Source organism: Passer domesticus, chromosome 9 (genome assembly GCF_036417665.1).
Source record: "Passer domesticus isolate bPasDom1 chromosome 9, bPasDom1.hap1, whole genome shotgun sequence".
In the NCBI taxonomy this organism is placed as follows: Eukaryota; Metazoa; Chordata; class Aves; order Passeriformes; family Passeridae; genus Passer; species Passer domesticus.
The window spans coordinates 1396189-1412759 of record NC_087482.1 but is presented as its reverse complement, the minus strand read 5'-3'; the positions used below and the strand labels follow the sequence as shown (position 1 = coordinate 1412759).

The 16571-nt window shown below is 48.4% G+C and overlaps 3 protein-coding genes and 1 long non-coding RNA gene across 4 annotated transcripts in view; 3 read left to right on the top strand and 1 right to left on the bottom strand.

The window, feature by feature from the left end:
- The window catches only part of LOC135308305 (uncharacterized), a 624983-nt gene that overhangs the window by 117893 nt on the left and 490519 nt on the right, over positions 1-16571 (top strand). The gene's annotated exons all lie outside the window — the stretch shown is intronic.
- LOC135308285 (serine/threonine-protein kinase PAK 1-like) lies at positions 2457-6075 on the top strand. Its single transcript, XM_064433223.1, has 3 exons — positions 2457-4179; positions 5007-5124; positions 5959-6075. Exons 1-3 carry the CDS (start codon positions 4136-4138, stop codon positions 6073-6075), a joined length of 279 nt encoding a protein of 92 aa, XP_064289293.1. The 5' UTR covers positions 2457-4135.
- Positions 6129-9633, top strand: LOC135307014 (serine/threonine-protein kinase PAK 3-like). Its single transcript, XM_064431702.1, has 3 exons — positions 6129-6680; positions 7007-7141; positions 8666-9633. The coding sequence occupies exons 1-3, from the start codon at positions 6537-6539 to the stop codon at positions 8708-8710; spliced, it is 324 nt and encodes a 107-aa protein (XP_064287772.1). The 5' UTR covers positions 6129-6536; the 3' UTR covers positions 8711-9633.
- Positions 10436-12575, bottom strand: LOC135307013 (uncharacterized). The gene is made up of 2 exons (XR_010367765.1): positions 11706-12575; positions 10436-11116 (listed from the first exon to the last, which is right to left on the bottom strand). It is a non-coding gene; the product is annotated as an uncharacterized LOC135307013 (long non-coding RNA).

Below are 16571 nucleotides of genomic sequence, written 5' to 3'. Positions count from 1 at the left end.
AGCCAATGCCTCCGTGAAGGTGTGTGTGCTAGTCTGGCCAAACTGATGAGAACACTTGGCTTCCTGGATTCCTTTTAGACTCCTGACCTGTCACCAGCCATTGGAGACAAAATACTTCCCAGAACTTGGTTGTCTGTGGGGCTGGTTTAATGCTGGTGTTGTTTTTATGACTGTTAGTACTTCTACTGTTCCTTCTACAGTTTGGGTTTGATAAGAATTCTACATTTTGGTTAGCCTGACCTTCTGGATGAGAACATCAAATGATAGCACAAATAAGAGAGGAAGAGGTCTTTTCAATGTGCCCTAAAAGTTAAAATGTTACATTGTTAGAACAATCCCGAGGTATCAGATAGGAAGAGTTGTTTTCAAAGTGCCCCAAAAGAAGAAAACCACCACACTTTTTTTGACAATCCCTGTTTGATATTTTAGTTGTATGCCTAGGAAGATGCATCAAAGAGACACATTCATGTGGCATTTCCAGATAGAAGTGCCCTGCAGGCAATTCTCGGGAGGAAGCCTGCAGCCCCTCTGCTGCATGTTCCTGCAGTACCAGGCACTTTGTCACTGCTAATGCCCAGCTGATAAACACTCTTGGAATACTAAGCATTGGCCTCAATCCCTGCACAGATTCCTGCACTGGAGGAAAGCACACCAAGGCCTTGGTGACTCTGCAGTAGAGCTGAGTTGCTTCTTACAACTAGTAAGGGCTGCCAGTGCAGTGCTGTCAGGGACTGACGGGTCAGGCACAGAGCAGAGCCCAGTTTACTCAGTGTCTGCCATCAGCTGTTGGGACAAAAGGTGGATTGATTGACTCCTCCATGGGTCTGAAGAGAAAGACAACCATGTTCTGTCTTGAGTGGGGTCAATAGCTTGTAACAGAGCTGGGTGTGCCTCTGGCTTCTTGACAGTGGCTGTCAGTGGCCGTTCGTAGGCTTTGCCAAGCTTTTTGTCATACCTGCCCTGCCACTGACAGCTGCTGTGCCTGCAGGGGCTGGAGCCTTCCTCAGCTGTGGGGTTGCAGCTGCTGCCCCGTTGCTGCAGCTTTGCCTGGGCTGGTGAGAGGATCAGCATCTCCTTTGTGCAGGTGTCTGTGTCACGGCAGCGCCTGAGGACCGGCGCTGTCCTTGTGCCCCGTCTGGGCTGTGCCCTTTGGGAAGATGGGGCACGTGGGTGCTGTTCAAGGGGCCAAGTCCAGTGCCTGTGGCTGCTGCAGCCCAGGCTGAAGACCAGCACTTGTAGTTCTTCACTAAATGAGGAACGGGCAAAGTGATCTTCAGAACTTAGCCTGCTCCTAAATGAAAAGTGTTCTAATTCTTAGAGTCATTGTTCTTGGATGTAGCATGAGCTGCTGTTCTCTGAAAATGTCAAGGCATTCTTTAGGCAAACTGCTGAGAGGAAGGGAACATCCCCTCCTCTCCTGGAATTCACTTTGCAATATTCTTTCTGCTCTGCAAAAAGCAGATGTTGATAAAAATTCATCCCAGATCCCAGGGTGCACTGAATCTTTGGAAGTATGTAATCTTGTGCTGAATCTCCCAAGAGAGTGTTTCTTCCCAAGAAAATGAAGGCTCCTGATTTTTCAGCCCTCCTTCCCATTTGTAGATGACAGCCGCTTGCCTTGGTGCCTGTTTGTCTTCTGATTTCTGTCTGCTCTGATGGTTTTTCCATGGGCTTAGTTTCCCCTCAAGGCAACCCTGCAAAGGAGTGTGGGAGAATCAGACTCTGTGCAGAGCTGCCTGTTTTGCTGGGGCTGCTGTTGTTGTTGTTCTTGTTGATGTTATCGTTAGCCAAAAGACCACAAATTGCTCAGAGCCCCAGAGAGTGGAGCTGGGTTTCAGATCTCCTGCAAGCTCAATCTCTCTGTTTTGAACTTTGCTTCTTGCATTTTGTTTCTTTCAGGGTGTGTGGTGAGTGTGGAAGATCCAGAAAAGAAGTACACTGGATGGGAACATCTTGGCATTGGGTGAGTGCAGCCACACTTATTTCTACAGAACCACAGGCCAGGAATTTTGGTGGTGCAATAGCATGTGGGAAGTCAGGCAAGCTGCAAGCATCTTCAGAGCCTGGCTCCAGATTGTCCCTGTCTCACTACTGAGGCAGTACAAGGCATCATCAAAGATGACTGGATGCTGACAATGTCTTGGCTGCCTCAAGGAGCAGGACCTGGAAGCCCTCCTGTCCCTCCAAGATGGGGCACCAGTTTGCCTATTTTCCCAGGAGACATGGTTTTGTATGATTCAAAGTAATATGGCCACACTCATGAAGGAAGGAAAAGCTGAGAGAGCAGGTTTTGTGTGTTGTTTCCCACCAGACAGCTGTCAGATAACAGCTCTCAGTAGCATTTCTTAGTAGTATTTTTCTGGAAACAATATTCAGTGGTCAGGAAAATAAGAAAGGCTGTGTGGCATTGCCTGAGTTTGGCAGGTAGGATGAAAGGAGAGCTGTGAGAAGGCCCAGCAGCACTGTGTGTTTCATTGCCTGGAAAGGCACGTCACAGGCAGAGATACAAGAAGAAAAAGGCAAAGAAACCCCCCCCACATGCATAAGTTAGTGTGTGTATTGGAGAATTCTAGCAGCCCTTTTTCTTCCTGTGGGAGCCAGCTTTTCTCTTGGACACTCTGCATGGCAGACGGCTGCTGGGCTGCTGTGCCCTTGGCTGAAGAGTAGACAAAGCCCAGTGTTTTAGAGACACTGCAGGCAGCACAGAGCTCCTGCCTGGGCTGCCTTTTGCTCCTCAGCACTGAACAACTTCTCTGTTCTTGCCACTGTTCTGATTCTAGGGGCTTTGGAGCTGTTTATAAGGCCTTCGACACTGCCACAGGACAAGCGGTGAGTGCCCGTGCAGATCTTGCAGCTCTTGAGTGCTTTCCCTGTGATGTGATCTGTGGCCAGAGCTTTGGGCCGCCTGTCTTTGCTGCAGAGGCTGTTCTGCAGAAGCAGTCTGTCTAGAGGCAGGCTGCAAAATGCATTTTGGACAGACTTTGTCCTTCCTACCTACCTGAATGAATGCAAGGATGGCCGTGGTGTCTTTCAGAGGACACGCTAGCTTGGAGTTACTGGATAAATGTGCATAGATTAGCTGATGGCAAGAGCCATCATTCCAGCCCAATTCCTCTTAAGCCCAGGATCAGACACAGATATTTTGTTTTCTATCAGGTGATTCAGTTGGAAAATACAATGCAAGCCCTTCAGAAAGAGAGATCTTGTCTGGAGCACAGTTTTGCCTTTCAGTCCTAGGGAACCTAGTTCACATACACACACACCTACACACACAGAGACACAGAGAGACACGTGCACAGATGAATGAGAAGAAGTTGATGAAGAGCCTTAAATAATACAACCTTGTGTTGATCCTGTGTTCCACTAGAGAGATGCTCTCTGTTCTGAACAGGCATGGTGGTGTCTTGGAGAGTCTTGCTGCTCTTTGGGGCTAGAAGTTCCAAGTCCTGAATTCTCCTTTTTGACTCTCAGGAAATACATTCCATCTTCCTTAATAGTAAGGAATTAGAGAAGGTAGTTCCTTATCCAGCTGCAGAGCTGTGCTCAGGAACTGCACTTGGAGGGAGGTCTCGGAGGCGTCCAAAAGCCCCAAGCCCTGTACTTAGAACCTGGGGCACATCCATAGTGTACCACAGAAAGGGGTATTCATTTTTAAACCCATTCAATAATTTCAATTCTAAAGATTGTTCTTCAAAGTTGCAAAAGCCAAACTGAAGAAGTGAGGATGTGCTGGGATTGTAACTTTACCTTGAGTCGCTTTGCAGTTCTTTTTTGACAGCATTTTCCCCATCATGTTTTATGTGTTTACTCTGGCACACAATTGAATTGGCAGCCATCTCTTCACAGGAGAAAAATTACTTTTGGCTTCCAAAGCGTGTGTAAATGATAATAGTAGTGCTAAATAAAATCTGTTTGAGAAGCCTGCAGGTGCAGAGGGTGGTGTTAGCCCTTTGTGGTTGATGGTTTAGAGTCCCTTTTTTCCGAGGTGACAAGGCATCCAGGCCCATGAGGGCCAGAGAAAGAGGCTCTGGTCATGTCTGTCCCTAAGAGCTTTTGAATGTCATCGTAGGTGGCTGTAAAGGAACTTTATCTCCAGCACCAGGGCTGTGAGGGAGTATTAAAAGAAATCCTGCTCATGAGAGAAAATAAGAACGCCAATATTGTCAGCTACTTAGAAAGGTAAGTAGTTCTGGTGATTTTTTGGGAACGTTAATTTCCATACTTGCAAGGCAAAGATTTAAAAGCTCTTTAGCCACTGGCAGAAAATGGATCTTTCAATGAACATCAATCCACTCCTGCACCAGGCATGGGAGGAGTTTGCATTCTGTCCCCATGAATGCTTCCTGACATAAACAGCTTGAAGATTGCTCTCAGAAACCTGGCTCTCTTACTAAGCCAGCAGCCTGTATGTTCACTTGCTGCATGTGGTTTTGCTGGTTTGGGGCATGATTTTTTCTAAGTGTTGGAGGAGAAAACATGCCAGAGGTTATGCACCTTGTGCTGTTCCCACTATTTTCCATAGCCTTGCATGCCAAAAGACTAGGCTAGGAGACACATAATTTGCCAGGTCTGAAATTGTTTTCCTGTTTGTGACTGTCCTTTCTGCAAGGTTTTCCAAAGGGTGTTGGCAGTGCTGCACAACCACTTGCCTTTAGTAAAAGCTGTGAAAACTGTGTCTCCTTGCTGCTGGAGGGAATGGTGCAATTTGTGTCTGAAGATGATGAAGCAGCTGCTGGGATGTGTCCACTTCCAGATTTATCTTTTTCCTCACTGAACCTCCTTTTCCCACTGCTTGCCACCTAAGCCGTCTCCTTTTCCATGGATGTGCCTTCCTCCTTTAGGTGGCACAGATGGCAGGCACTGGCTAGCCTAGGTGGAGTGTGTCTTCATTTGATTCCATCTTCATTTACCAGTGACCTGGAAACAAAACTCAGCTGTAGTCTTTTCTTCCCCACAGCAATTTAGCTGTGCACGTTCAGCTCCACGCTGTTGCTTTCCTCTTGCAGCTACCTTGTGGATGAGGCTGTCCTGCTGGTGTTGGAATATATGGATGGAGGCTCCTTAGCTGATGTGGTCACCGTGAGAAGGATGGCTGTAGGACACATAGCAACAGTGTGTCGGGAGGTAAGGGGTCCTGCTTGTGCTTGGGATGGCTTGGACAAGGCTAGTCCTTTGAAAGCACTGCAAAGTGAGTGATTCCATGTTCAGAGCTTTCTTTCTGTGTTGCTCTTCTGCTTCAGAGAAGAAAGAGCATCTGGACTGAACTGCCTGCCAGTGTCCCTGCCCTTCCTGTACTCTGTTCTTCACTCTTATCCACCATCATTGAACTCTCTGTCTCTTTTTCCTTTTTATTTTCTGTTCTGCACTTTGCCTCCCCAAGCCTTTGCCCAGAGCCTTTCTGCACTGCCTTCTTTGCCTGTAAGTGCAAAGGTGCTGCTGTGAGAGTTTTAAACCAGAGGCCAAGCCAAAGAGAGACTCATCTGTCACAGGTCTCCACTCCAAAGGATGGCACGGCACCCAGCATGGTGCTTGCTGCTGCAAACTGACAAAAGAGCTACTTCCAAGTCTGCTGTCGAGGCAGCCATAGAACCCTTGTCCTCCAGTCTCCCACCCGACAGTGATCCCCTAGGTATCCAAGGCAGGTACGTTTTCCTCTTTTGGCAAACCATTGTTTGTCGTCCGGACGGGGAGAGCGCATCCGCTGCAGCAGCGCTCATTCTGACTGGCTTTGCAGGGGACAGTCTGGAGCAACGACTGACTGATGCTTCCCCCTCCAAAGCTAATATGCCTTCCCTTGGAAAGATCCTGCTCTCCTAGTGCTGCAGCAGCAAGCTCTTCCTCTTGCCAGCACTCACTGCTCCTTGGAGATCTGTGAATCTTCAGGAGCAGCCTCCTTTTGCATGTGATGAAATCAGATCAGGGTAACTTTTGGCCGCCTGTTTCTTTTTCCCCTGGCAGTGCCTGCAAGGCCTGGCTTTCCTTCATGCCAAGCAGGTGATCCACAGAGACATCAAAAGTGACAACATCCTTCTGGGCCGGGATGGCTCCGTCAAGCTGGGTGGGTATTCCTGCTGAGGCGCAGGGCTGCGGGGAGGCGGTGTGGGGCTGCTTTGGAGAGGTGCCGGGTGCCAGCAGTGGCTGCTGAGAGTGCAGGGAGCGCTGCGCAAGCCCAGGCCGCAGCTGGAAGGTGCTGAGTGGTCTAGAGAGCAACCAGGTATCCAGAGTAACTTTGGTTTGTGGGTGTTCCTTCCAAAGGGAGAGAGTTACAGTGTAAACGTTCAGGGCAATGAGGAAAAGCCAAGGTTTTGTGGGAATCCTGGGCAGGTTGTTACCTGTACAATTGCCCATGTCCTTGGCTGCAGCCCTGAGGAAGGAGAGCCCAGCTGCTTTTCCAGCTCCATTAAGCACTGCATTCTGGGACTGAGAGTGAGAAGCCCTTTTCCTTGGTTTCCTACTTGAAGCAGTGTTTGTTTTCCTCCTCAACTGATTTTGGCCTCTGTGCTGTGCTCAGCCCTGAGCACAGGAAACGGAGGTCGATGGTCGGGACCACTTACTGGATGGCACCCGAGGTGGTGAGAAGAGAGCCTTACGGCCCCAAAGTGGACACCTGGTCCCTTGGCATTGTGGGAATAGAAATGGCCACAGGAGAGGCTCCTTATATGCAGGAGACCAGTGACAAGGTAAGGTGCAAATGTGCTCAGATAGCCGTGTCCTTCTGCTCCAAGTCCATTAGAGAAAATCCCATTCCCACAGCTTGAAGTGCTTCCAGCAAGGGCCACTTCAAAAAAGGTCTCTGGGGCTCACATCAGCCGTCAAGGCAAGACCTGGTGCTGGAATAGCTGGGGCTGCACTGGGGCCTTTTTTCCTTTGGGAGAGAAGGCTCATCTCTAAGCATCTGCTGGGCAAGAAATTGCCACCGCAGACTGGAGTTTTAAAGATGGGGTCTAGGTGAGCCCTGAAGGATATGGAAGAATCACATAGAGTCTCATGTTTCCTTTTGCTTCAGGCCAGCTACCTGATAGGCAAGCAAGGGGTTCCAAATCTGCACCAGCTCAGGCTACCCCCTGGCTTGTGTGAATTTCTGGGCTGCTGCCTGCAGATGGATGTGGACAGGCGAGGCTCTGCCAAGGAACTTCTGCAGGTACAAGGCAAAGCAGCTGCAGGCCAAACAGCTGTTCCCTGCCAGGGTTTGCTCCTTGGCCAAACTCCAGTGAATCAGATGGGCCCCCCACAGAGTAATCTCCACTCTGGGTGCTTTTCAAATGAAAACCAAGTAGGATCTTGACTGCTTGAGGTTAGAAGGGCCCAGTGAAGGTCATCTAGCCCAGAACTCCAGCCACTGGCAAGGACATCTTCAAGTAGATCAGGTTGTTCAGAGGGCCAACCAAGCGGAGCTTGAATGTTGCTGGGTTGGGGCTCCTCCCAGCTCTCTGGGCAGCCTGTGCCAGTGTTCCAGCACTCTCCTCACAAACAGTTTCTTCCTCAGAGCCAATCTGAATTGAGTGTCTTTTAGCTTAAAGCCGTTCCCCCTTGTCCTCTTGCAATTGCCCCTGCTAAAAGAAATGTCCCCAACTTTCCTAGAAGCCCCTGAAAATATTGAAAAGTCTCCTTGGGGCTTGCTCTTCTCCAGGATAAACAGGCACAAGGCTCCCAGCCCTTCCTCAGAGGAGAGCTCCCACCTTCTGGTCATTTCTGTGTCCCTCTTTTGCTCTCAGGTGCTGTATTCAGGTTTGCCTGGTAGCAAAGGAACTGAAGTATTGCAATGCTGGGGATGGGGGCTTGAGGAACACAATGAAAGCAGTCCCTGCCAAGCGGTTTTAGATTGGTCTGTGGGAATGGGGGAGCTGGGGTGGAGCTCACTGTGAGCATCCGAGAGCACCCAGCTTGTCCCGCCTGGCCCACCCTTGGAGGTTTCTGCCAGCCAAACAGGCACAGCTGTGCAGGATTTGTGCCAGCCCCATGTGCTGCCTTGCCCCATCAAGTAGATGAGAATGGCTGTGGCTTTGCTGCCAGGTTTGGTGGCAGACAAGGAGCTGGTGACCAGGCCACTTCCTTGGCTGTGCCTGCTGTGATGGAAGATGCCAGCCAGCACAGGAGGGAGTGGGGTGTGCTGAGGCAGACACTGCTCTTCCCGCAAACCAGAGCTGAGCACATCTGCACCCTGATGCTTGTGTCCTTGCTCCTGGCTTGCTGCTGAAAACCTGCATGTCCAGCTTTCCTGAGATCAACATGTGGGATCAACATTTTTCAGAGCTCTTGGGAGTCTCTTGAGGAATGCCTTATACCCCACATCTCTCTTGGACACTCAAAGAGCCCATGTCCGTAGAAAAGAGGAGCTTGAATAAGTCTGTTGACTTTCCTGAAAGGAATAAATCCTTAGGACAGCAAGCAGCAATCCCAGAGTGATAGCAGGACAAAAATCCCAGCAAGTGACGACACCATGAGGAATGGACTAGTGCAGTTCTGGGCCGTGTTTACCTGTGCCAGCAGCATGCTGGACATGAAGGCAGACGTGCTGCTGGTGCCCTCAGTCCCATGTCTGTGTATTTCTGGGTGCTGGAGGAATCCAGCTCAACCCTGTTAGGAACTCAGTTTGGAAAAATGGTTCCTTTTTCCTTTGTCTCTTTTAATTTGGTTTCTTTTGTTTCTTTTTCCTTTTGGGCAGCATCCATTTCTGCAATCAGCGGAGCCTCTCTTAAGCCTCTTCTGACAGCCTGAATGCTGCCATCCCTGCAGCAAGGGAATGCAAGAAGCAAAGGAGATGACAAGGTGTGAGAGTCTGTCCGAAACTTCCCTCATTTTTTGCCTCTCGATCGTCATGAAAGCCAAGACCACCGGGGAAAGGGAAAGATCCTGTTCTGAAAATCCAGGTCTGTCTGGTCCACCAAGCCAGATTATTGCCTACGGGTGTGTTTGCTCAACTCGTGGAACACTGCACCCAAGAAGGGGCAGTGTGCTCTCCTTCGCCTGCATCACCTAGCAACGCTAGTGCTGGAATTTCTCCACCCTTCTGACTTGGCTGGACTTTCTCTCTGGAATGACCTTTCTGGAGGTCACCACAAAAGGACCCTCCATTCACCGTACATCAACCACCGTGACAGATGGACTGAGATGGGAGAAGGTTCTCCCCTCAAGGACTGAGACGTGCGACCCCTACCTGGAAAAGCTCCCCTCTTTTCCCAAAAGGACTAAGACTGAAATCCCCACCGTAGGGTGAGGGAAGGTATGCGTGGGGACCGGAGCAAGTTTTGCAAGCGACCACTGGACCGAGAAGACAATGGTTCCTGCCTACGACATCTGCTGCTGACGACGCCTGTTCCTGATGGACTACTGATGGACTCCTTGTACCCTTTATCAACAGACTGTTTTGAAATGGGTCCCCTTCCCCCATTTCAAAAGGACTATAAAAAAGGTTAGACCTGACTGATACCTTTGAGATCTCCCCTGACGTGAAGATGACAGGCCTCTTCGTCAACCGGACTTCGAGGGACTTTGTCATCTGCACGTCTGGTAGCTATATACCTCCTTGCCCTCCCTCTCTTCTTTTTCTTTTCCTTATTCTTTTCCCTTTCTTCATTCCCCTCTCTCTAACGCATCTTCTCTATGGCTATTTAATAAAAGTACATGTATTTTGATTTTACTGCAAATCCCCTTGTCGTGTCAGTTTTTGCACCCTGAGATCAGTGAAAAAGAACCTCCATGAATCACGTCCTTAGGACGGATCGTGTCACCTCCTGAACCCCCATTCTAAAAACCCCAAACTTCTACCCTTTCACCCTGAGACAAATTATTATTCTGCTTAAACTCTCGTGACTTGTAGCTCTTCACGTAACATTGGTAATTTACTCCATGGGTCAAAATCAAAGACACCTCAAAGGCACAGGTGTCTTTGCCTTCATGCCAGGGTCTCTGAGCCCCCTGCCAGGGGCTCGAGCCACCCAGAGCTGCCAGAGGGATGTCCTGGGTTCCGACAAGGGGGGACTTTCCATCTTTAAGAACGAATGGCCAATTCAGAAGAGAACATAGAGCCTTATTCCCTGACTAGCAAGGAAGGGAATTATCGCCCGCCAGGGGCTGTGTACAAATCAGGAACAGGACAGGACTGCTGAGGAACGCTCCATCCTTTTAATGACCTAATTTTCGGCAAAAGATCTTCCCATATATATCAATTTAAAAACTTTGGTTTTGATTTTAAATAAAATTTCACCTTTGGAAGTCCAATAGAGGGGATCTGTAACATAAGAAAACAAACCCCATGATTTTGCCAAAAAAGCTCTACGAAACCAACAACTGGCACATTTATAAATAGCATAAAATCAGAGTTTGCAGGTTCCACTGATGAACAAGGAACGTCAGGCGTGACCTGTGATCCTTGTGTTTGGCTCACGTCTGCGTACTTGAATGAATTGTTATAATTGCTTTTAATCAAGGAGAGTACATTGGCTATTTTAGGCTTGGAAATTTTCCTTTGGTTTGAAGAGGAAAGTAATAAAGTCTCTTTGGCCACCATTGATTTCACTGCCACTAGGGCAGAGTTATTATTATCGTGGTGGGCGTTTTTATCAAGACTCCAACGCCCCTTGCCATTATGATTGTGGTCTATTTTAGATGGATTCTGCACGCTGAGGTTTGAGTAGTTCCAAGTCTGTGTCTTATGTTTCTAACTGACATCTTTCAAAAGCAGAATGAGCTCTCTCCCTTTGGCTTGTCAGCGTTAGAGCTTGGTTCCACATGAACCACATTGGATAATGTTCATCTGATGTCTGGCCAAATTCCACTGTAATTCCTTGGCCTGAGGAATATCAGGAAGACCTGCTGAGCTCCATGAACACTGTCAGCTGCATGGAAGAGAACGTCCTTGACTTTACTGAAGAAACTGGAGCTCAGCTTAGGTTAGATGCTCTTGAGCAGGAGAAAGGCTGGAATCGTTTTCCTGAGGCCTGTGTGCCCAGAGGGACTGAGATCTGGGGAGCAGCTGGGTGTTTCTGCACATGGATGTAAGGGGATTGCCAGACAGCTCAAGCCTTAACACAGGCAAACACTCCCCAACTCTTCTGAGGCAACACTTTGCTTTGGGTTTCAAATTGTTCCCACTTGTCTGTCTGTGAAGATGCCCCTAAAACCACAAGTCAAGCCTCTCAGAACTGGTGTTACATTTCCAGCAATGAAGAAAAGAAACCCAAAGCCAAGAAAGTTTCTAAAACAATGATTTTTAGAGAGGAACTTAATTCCCTGTGCAGTGTCTTCTCACTGGGAAACATGCTGGAAGCCTGGGAATGAGGGTGTAAATGGCTCAGAGTCTCTTCTGCTTCTTTTCCAGTAATGCTGAAACACCTAGTGACCGTGTTTTTTCTCATAGCCCAAGCCACGTTCTCCTCATCACCAAGCCAGAGCCTGGTGATGTGGAGAGCCTGCCAAAACCCCCTGTTTGTTTCCTGGCACTTTCTGGGATGGGCCTACCATTAATGCATTGACTTGAGTAGCCAAATGAGCAGAGAGTGACCATAGGGATGGCACCTCTCCTTCTTCTGACCATGGAAAGTTTTCTTTTGCTGCATAAGGGAAGCTGAAATTTTCCGACTGCTGAGAGACAGAGCTGCAGGTGTTTCCTGTGTGCCCAAGCAGGCATTTTCATCCCAACACATTTGTGCAGGCATCTTAATGTGTCTGTGTGGAATTTGAGATTTAAATGTTTGTTTCCTTACCTGAGGAATACCTGGTGGATTTCCTTTCTTTCCTTCCAATTACCATTGTTTTCAAGAACAAAGGAGAGAACTTGATGAGCTTTGTTTTATGGCAGCTCTGCTTAAGGGACCAACAAGCATGGCAGAGATGCCTTTCTTGTACTAATCCTTGGAAATAGCAGAGTTAGTATAGCAAAGTCCCTCTTCCAAAAACCCTATCAAGCTGGTGTGAATTCTCAGAGAATCAAACATGCTTTGCTGATGTAGTTCCCACTTGTTAGGTCAGTCAATGAAATCAGCTGCCAAGTCAAGATCTGTAGGATGTTGGAAAAAATGTGGGGTTTGGGTTTTTTGTAGGTGAAGGAAAGTCATCTCTGGGTCTCTGCCAGGGCAGAAACTGCCACTGCAGAATGAAGCTTAAACAATGGGCTCAGGGAGATGGGCAAAGTTACAGATGGGCAAAGCAGCAGGTGGAACCTCCCTGTTTCCTTTTTCCCCAGCCTCAAATCCTGATAGGCACAGGAGGGAAAGAAAAGCTGCAGGAGCCCAACCTGTTTTCACCTTGGCTGTGTGACTTCCTGAGCTGCTGCCTGCAGACAGACAAGGAGCAGCGCTGGTCTGCCAAGGAGCTCCTGCAGGTAAAATGCAAAGGGGCCACAGGTGAAACCAGGTGTGAGGGATGGGCTCCTCCTCTACTTAAGTCCAAGGCATCAGATGAGCCCCCTTCCTCCTCACCTCCACTCTTGGTGCTCTTCAAATGAAAACGGTGAGGAGTCCTAGACTGGGCTGGGCTGGCAGGGCTCTGTAAAGGTCATCAGGTGCAAGTATCCTGCCATAAGCAGGAACATCTTTAAAGAGATCAGATTGCTCAGACCCCTTTGCCACCTGACCTGGAATGGTTCCAGGGATGAGGCACCTACAAGCTCTTGGGGACCCGTGTGCCAGGGTTGCAGAATGCTCTAAGTAAACAAGTTCTACCTAAGATCTACTCTGATTGCATCCCATTTGTGTTTAGAAATATTTTCCCACATTCTGTTGTAACTGGTACTGTTCAAAAAAGGTGTCCCCCACTTTCTTCAAAGCCACATTGAATTTTGGAAAATGGCTATAAAATCTCTTTGGGCCTGTTCTTCACACAACTGAATAACTCCACCCCTCTCTGTTTTTCCTGAGAGGAGAGGTGCTCTGTCCTCTGACTGTTTTCTGTTGCCCTGTTTTGTAATTTGGTGGGGTGCCCCATTTTATCTAATGGCAAAAGAATTGAAGTAGAGCAATGCAGGGTACAGAGACATGCAAAGGTGGTGCAGGAACCCAAGGAAGCCAGGCTGGCTGAGTGGTCAGAGATTTGGCTGTGGGCAGGAGGGGCTGTGGGGGGCTCACTGTCAGCCTCTGAGGGGCCCTGGTTTGTGCCCCCAGCCCACCCTTGGAGGTTTCTGGCCGGCAAACAGGGAGAGCTGAGCGGGACTTGTCCCAGCCCCATCTGCTGCCTGGCACGCTCAAGCAGACAGGAACTGCCCCAGGGTTACTGCCAGGTTGTGTGGCAGAGAGGGAAGTGCAGCAGCCAGTGCCACTGGGCTGTCCCTGCTGGGAAGGAAGGTGCCATCCAGCACAGGAGGGGCAGGGCATGGAAAGGTAGGCACTGCTCTGTCTCCCTGTGGAAATCAGCACAGTGCCTGTCTTTCAAATACAGGGACCTATGTGATTAATTGGAGTTTCCTGAAAGGAAGAAACCTCAGGGCAGAAACACCATTTCTAGAGCACTGGCAGGGCAAAAATCCCAGCAAGATGAAAACACCTTGATAAAAGGATGAGTGGGATTCTGGGCCAGGTTTGCCTGTGATGGCAAGGTCCTGCACATAAAGATGGAGGTGCAGATGGTCCCATTGTTCTACTTTGTGGGTCTTTGTAGGAACTAGAGGAATCCTCATGGAGCCAGTGAAGCACTGAGCTTGGAAAGTCATGGTTCACCCCTCTTCTTTGTTGTTTTCTTTTTTTTCTTTTTCCTGTGGACAGCATCCATTTGTAACATCATCCAAGCCAGCCTCCATCCTGGCACCACTCATCATTTAATTGCAGAAGAAGAAAAAGAAGTATTAGGAGACGAGAATTTAACAATAATTTCAAGATGTCATCTTCATAAGAAATTTAGATTAGAAATGTAGAGTAGGATTGTTGAAGAGTTGAAGAGTTGTTGAAGAGAATAGAGTATACATTAGGATTGGATTTAAATAAAGTTTCTGGAACATCAACTCATTTAGAAGACTTAGATTTAGGTTTAGGCTTAGGCTTAGGTTTAGGCTTAGGCTTAGGCTTAGTACTAGGTTTAGGAGTAGGTTTAGGAGTAGGTTTAGGACTAGGGTTACAGTTAGAGTTAGTGTTATGACTAGGTTTGAGTTTGGGTTAGGGTTAGGGTTAGGGTTAGAACTTAGGGGTTTAGGGTTAGGGTATGATTGTCTAATAGGTCTGCTGAGTAGGATTTGAAATTAATAAAATTTTTAAAACCACAACTCTCCTTGTAATTTCCTTCCTTCTTACTCTGTGAATAAGCTCATGATTTCCTTGTAAATTGTCTGTTGTTTCTTAAAGGTGGAAGTCACCCCTACAGTGTCTTTGGCATGGTGTGAAATTGGGGTATGCTCATCTTCATTTATCCTCTCCAGACCATGCTGCTTTTGGAATATGACCCACGTGTCTGGTTTTGGTCTGCTGTGGTACCTCTATTTGAGGTAGAAAGGGCAATGGCATTTGCATGAAAAAACAAAGGAGGAATGGGACAGCCCAAATACTCTATGTGGATACAGGCTCTCTGCTGTGACTCAGGAGCATTTGAGTTCCTGCCACTTGGATTTGTATCCCTAAGTGCAATGTCTTTGGCGGAAGGAGAGCCTTGCTCAAGTGAGAAAGCAGAAGGATCAGAGAGGGGGCTCTGAAAGGTCTCCTCTGGTGCAGAGCTGGCAGCGCCTGTGAGGTGAGAGCGGGCCCGGCCTTGGCCGGGGTGCAGCCCCAGCAGAGGCCTGGCAGAGCCCGGAGCAGCCTGAGCCTGGGCAGAGGCAGGCTGGAAGGAGGCCCTTGGAGCTGCAGGAGGCAGCAGCCGGGCCCTGGGTGCCTCTTCCTGGCAGCGGGCGAATCCTCCGCTCTCAGAGCCCAGCTGGCAGCTGGCTGCTCCCGAGGGGAAGCGTAGCCGTGCTGGGCACAGCCCAGACTGGAGGCATTGGCCGTCTGGAGTCTGCCCAGGAGCAGAGGAAGGCCAGGGGCAGCCCAGGGCCGGTGGCCTGGCTGAGGATTCCTCCTCTTGTGCCGGCTGCCCTGTGACTCCTGGCAAAGGGCAGCAGTGTGTGCAGCACTCTGGGCAGCGGCGCAGGGAGCCGGGCTGCTGGGCAGGCTGGAGCACAGGGCAGCGTCCTTCAGGCACGGCACTTCTGCCAGGGCAAGCCAGGCCAGCCTGAGGCACTGACAGCTTGGCAGCTCCCATCTGCAGGAGCCAGTGCCTCCCACAGCTCTGCCAGGAAGCGCCTGCAGGCCTGCAGTTCTGCCCTGAGCCACAGCAAAGGTGTGAAATGCAGAGTGTTTTGCAGAAATATTCAGGCCCACCAGGCCAGCCTGCTTTGTGCTCTCTGGCGCACAGCAAGCACTGTGCAATGCTGCTCTGAGCTGCTGGGAGAGAGGTGTTAGAAATAAACAAACTCTTAGTTACCACTAAGTGGAGACAAAGTCATTAAAGCAAACAAGAACCTTCTTCTTAGTAAGGATTCAACTGAGCCCTCTGTGTATCTCTGTCTCCTGAGAGCTGAACATACACACACACCAACACAATGCTGCTTTTGATTGCTTTTTCCAGCCTCAGGTGATCCCTGTCCCCTTCCCCTTTGGCTGGGTGCTAGGCAACTTACATTCTCTCCTGACAGCCTACTTTTCTGTCCCCTCTCCTCTTCTCCTACCTCTCTTTTATTCTGGTGTTCAACCCTGACCCTTTTCCAGCTCACAGCAACACCCAAGAAATTAACTGGAACAAATGCAAACCAGAACTAACACCACCTAGCACCAACAGCTTTCATTCTTTTTTCTAATAACCTTTTGGCTGCAGCAAAATATTACCTCCTAGCTTTCTGAGGGAATCATGAGCCTAATTTCAACATGTTTTTGGGATGATGATGCATCTTCAGTGAATAGGTTTTCTTTTGGGAAGGGTATAAGGACATGAGTTCAAGGCTGCAGGACAAACCAGTTTTTGTTAGTTAAAAATTTTCATTATGACCTTCCCATGCCTAGTTTTTAACCTTTCTGTAATATCAAATGACCTCAGTTCTGTGATTATTACATCTGCATACTAGCTGCAAAAACCCAACATTAAAAGCCATGGTCATATTTTGGTTGAAAAATAAGAAAACATGCAAATTAATATTTCAGTGATAGCAGTGCCAGACCTTTTAGGTTTAATCCTATTCGTGCTATTTTCAGAAACCTGCTCTTGACTTCAATAGGAGCTGGCATGAGTGCTTAACCATGAATAAATATGGAAGGTAGTTGTTAGTGATTTTCAGCATGAAAATTATTTTATAGACACTGTAAACAGAAGTGACAGGTGGCAAATAGTCAGAAAACTCTGCAACTTAAAACCTGCTGATGAAGCACTTCTGTGTCTACAGACCTAGCCTTCAAACACCTCTCAAAGATCTGTGGAGTTCATGGGAACCTCTAGTGCCTTTATTTATAGTATCTTTAGTTATAAAGGTGTAAATTTTAATTTAAAGCTGTGAACAGAAAGAGAATATTTAACCAGATGCAATGTCTTTAGACACTGCAATCAAGGTTTTCTTTTGCTCTACCATACTCCAATGTATTTGGGAAAATAATCTTTATGCAAACCTGTGTGTCAGTGTAGTTAAT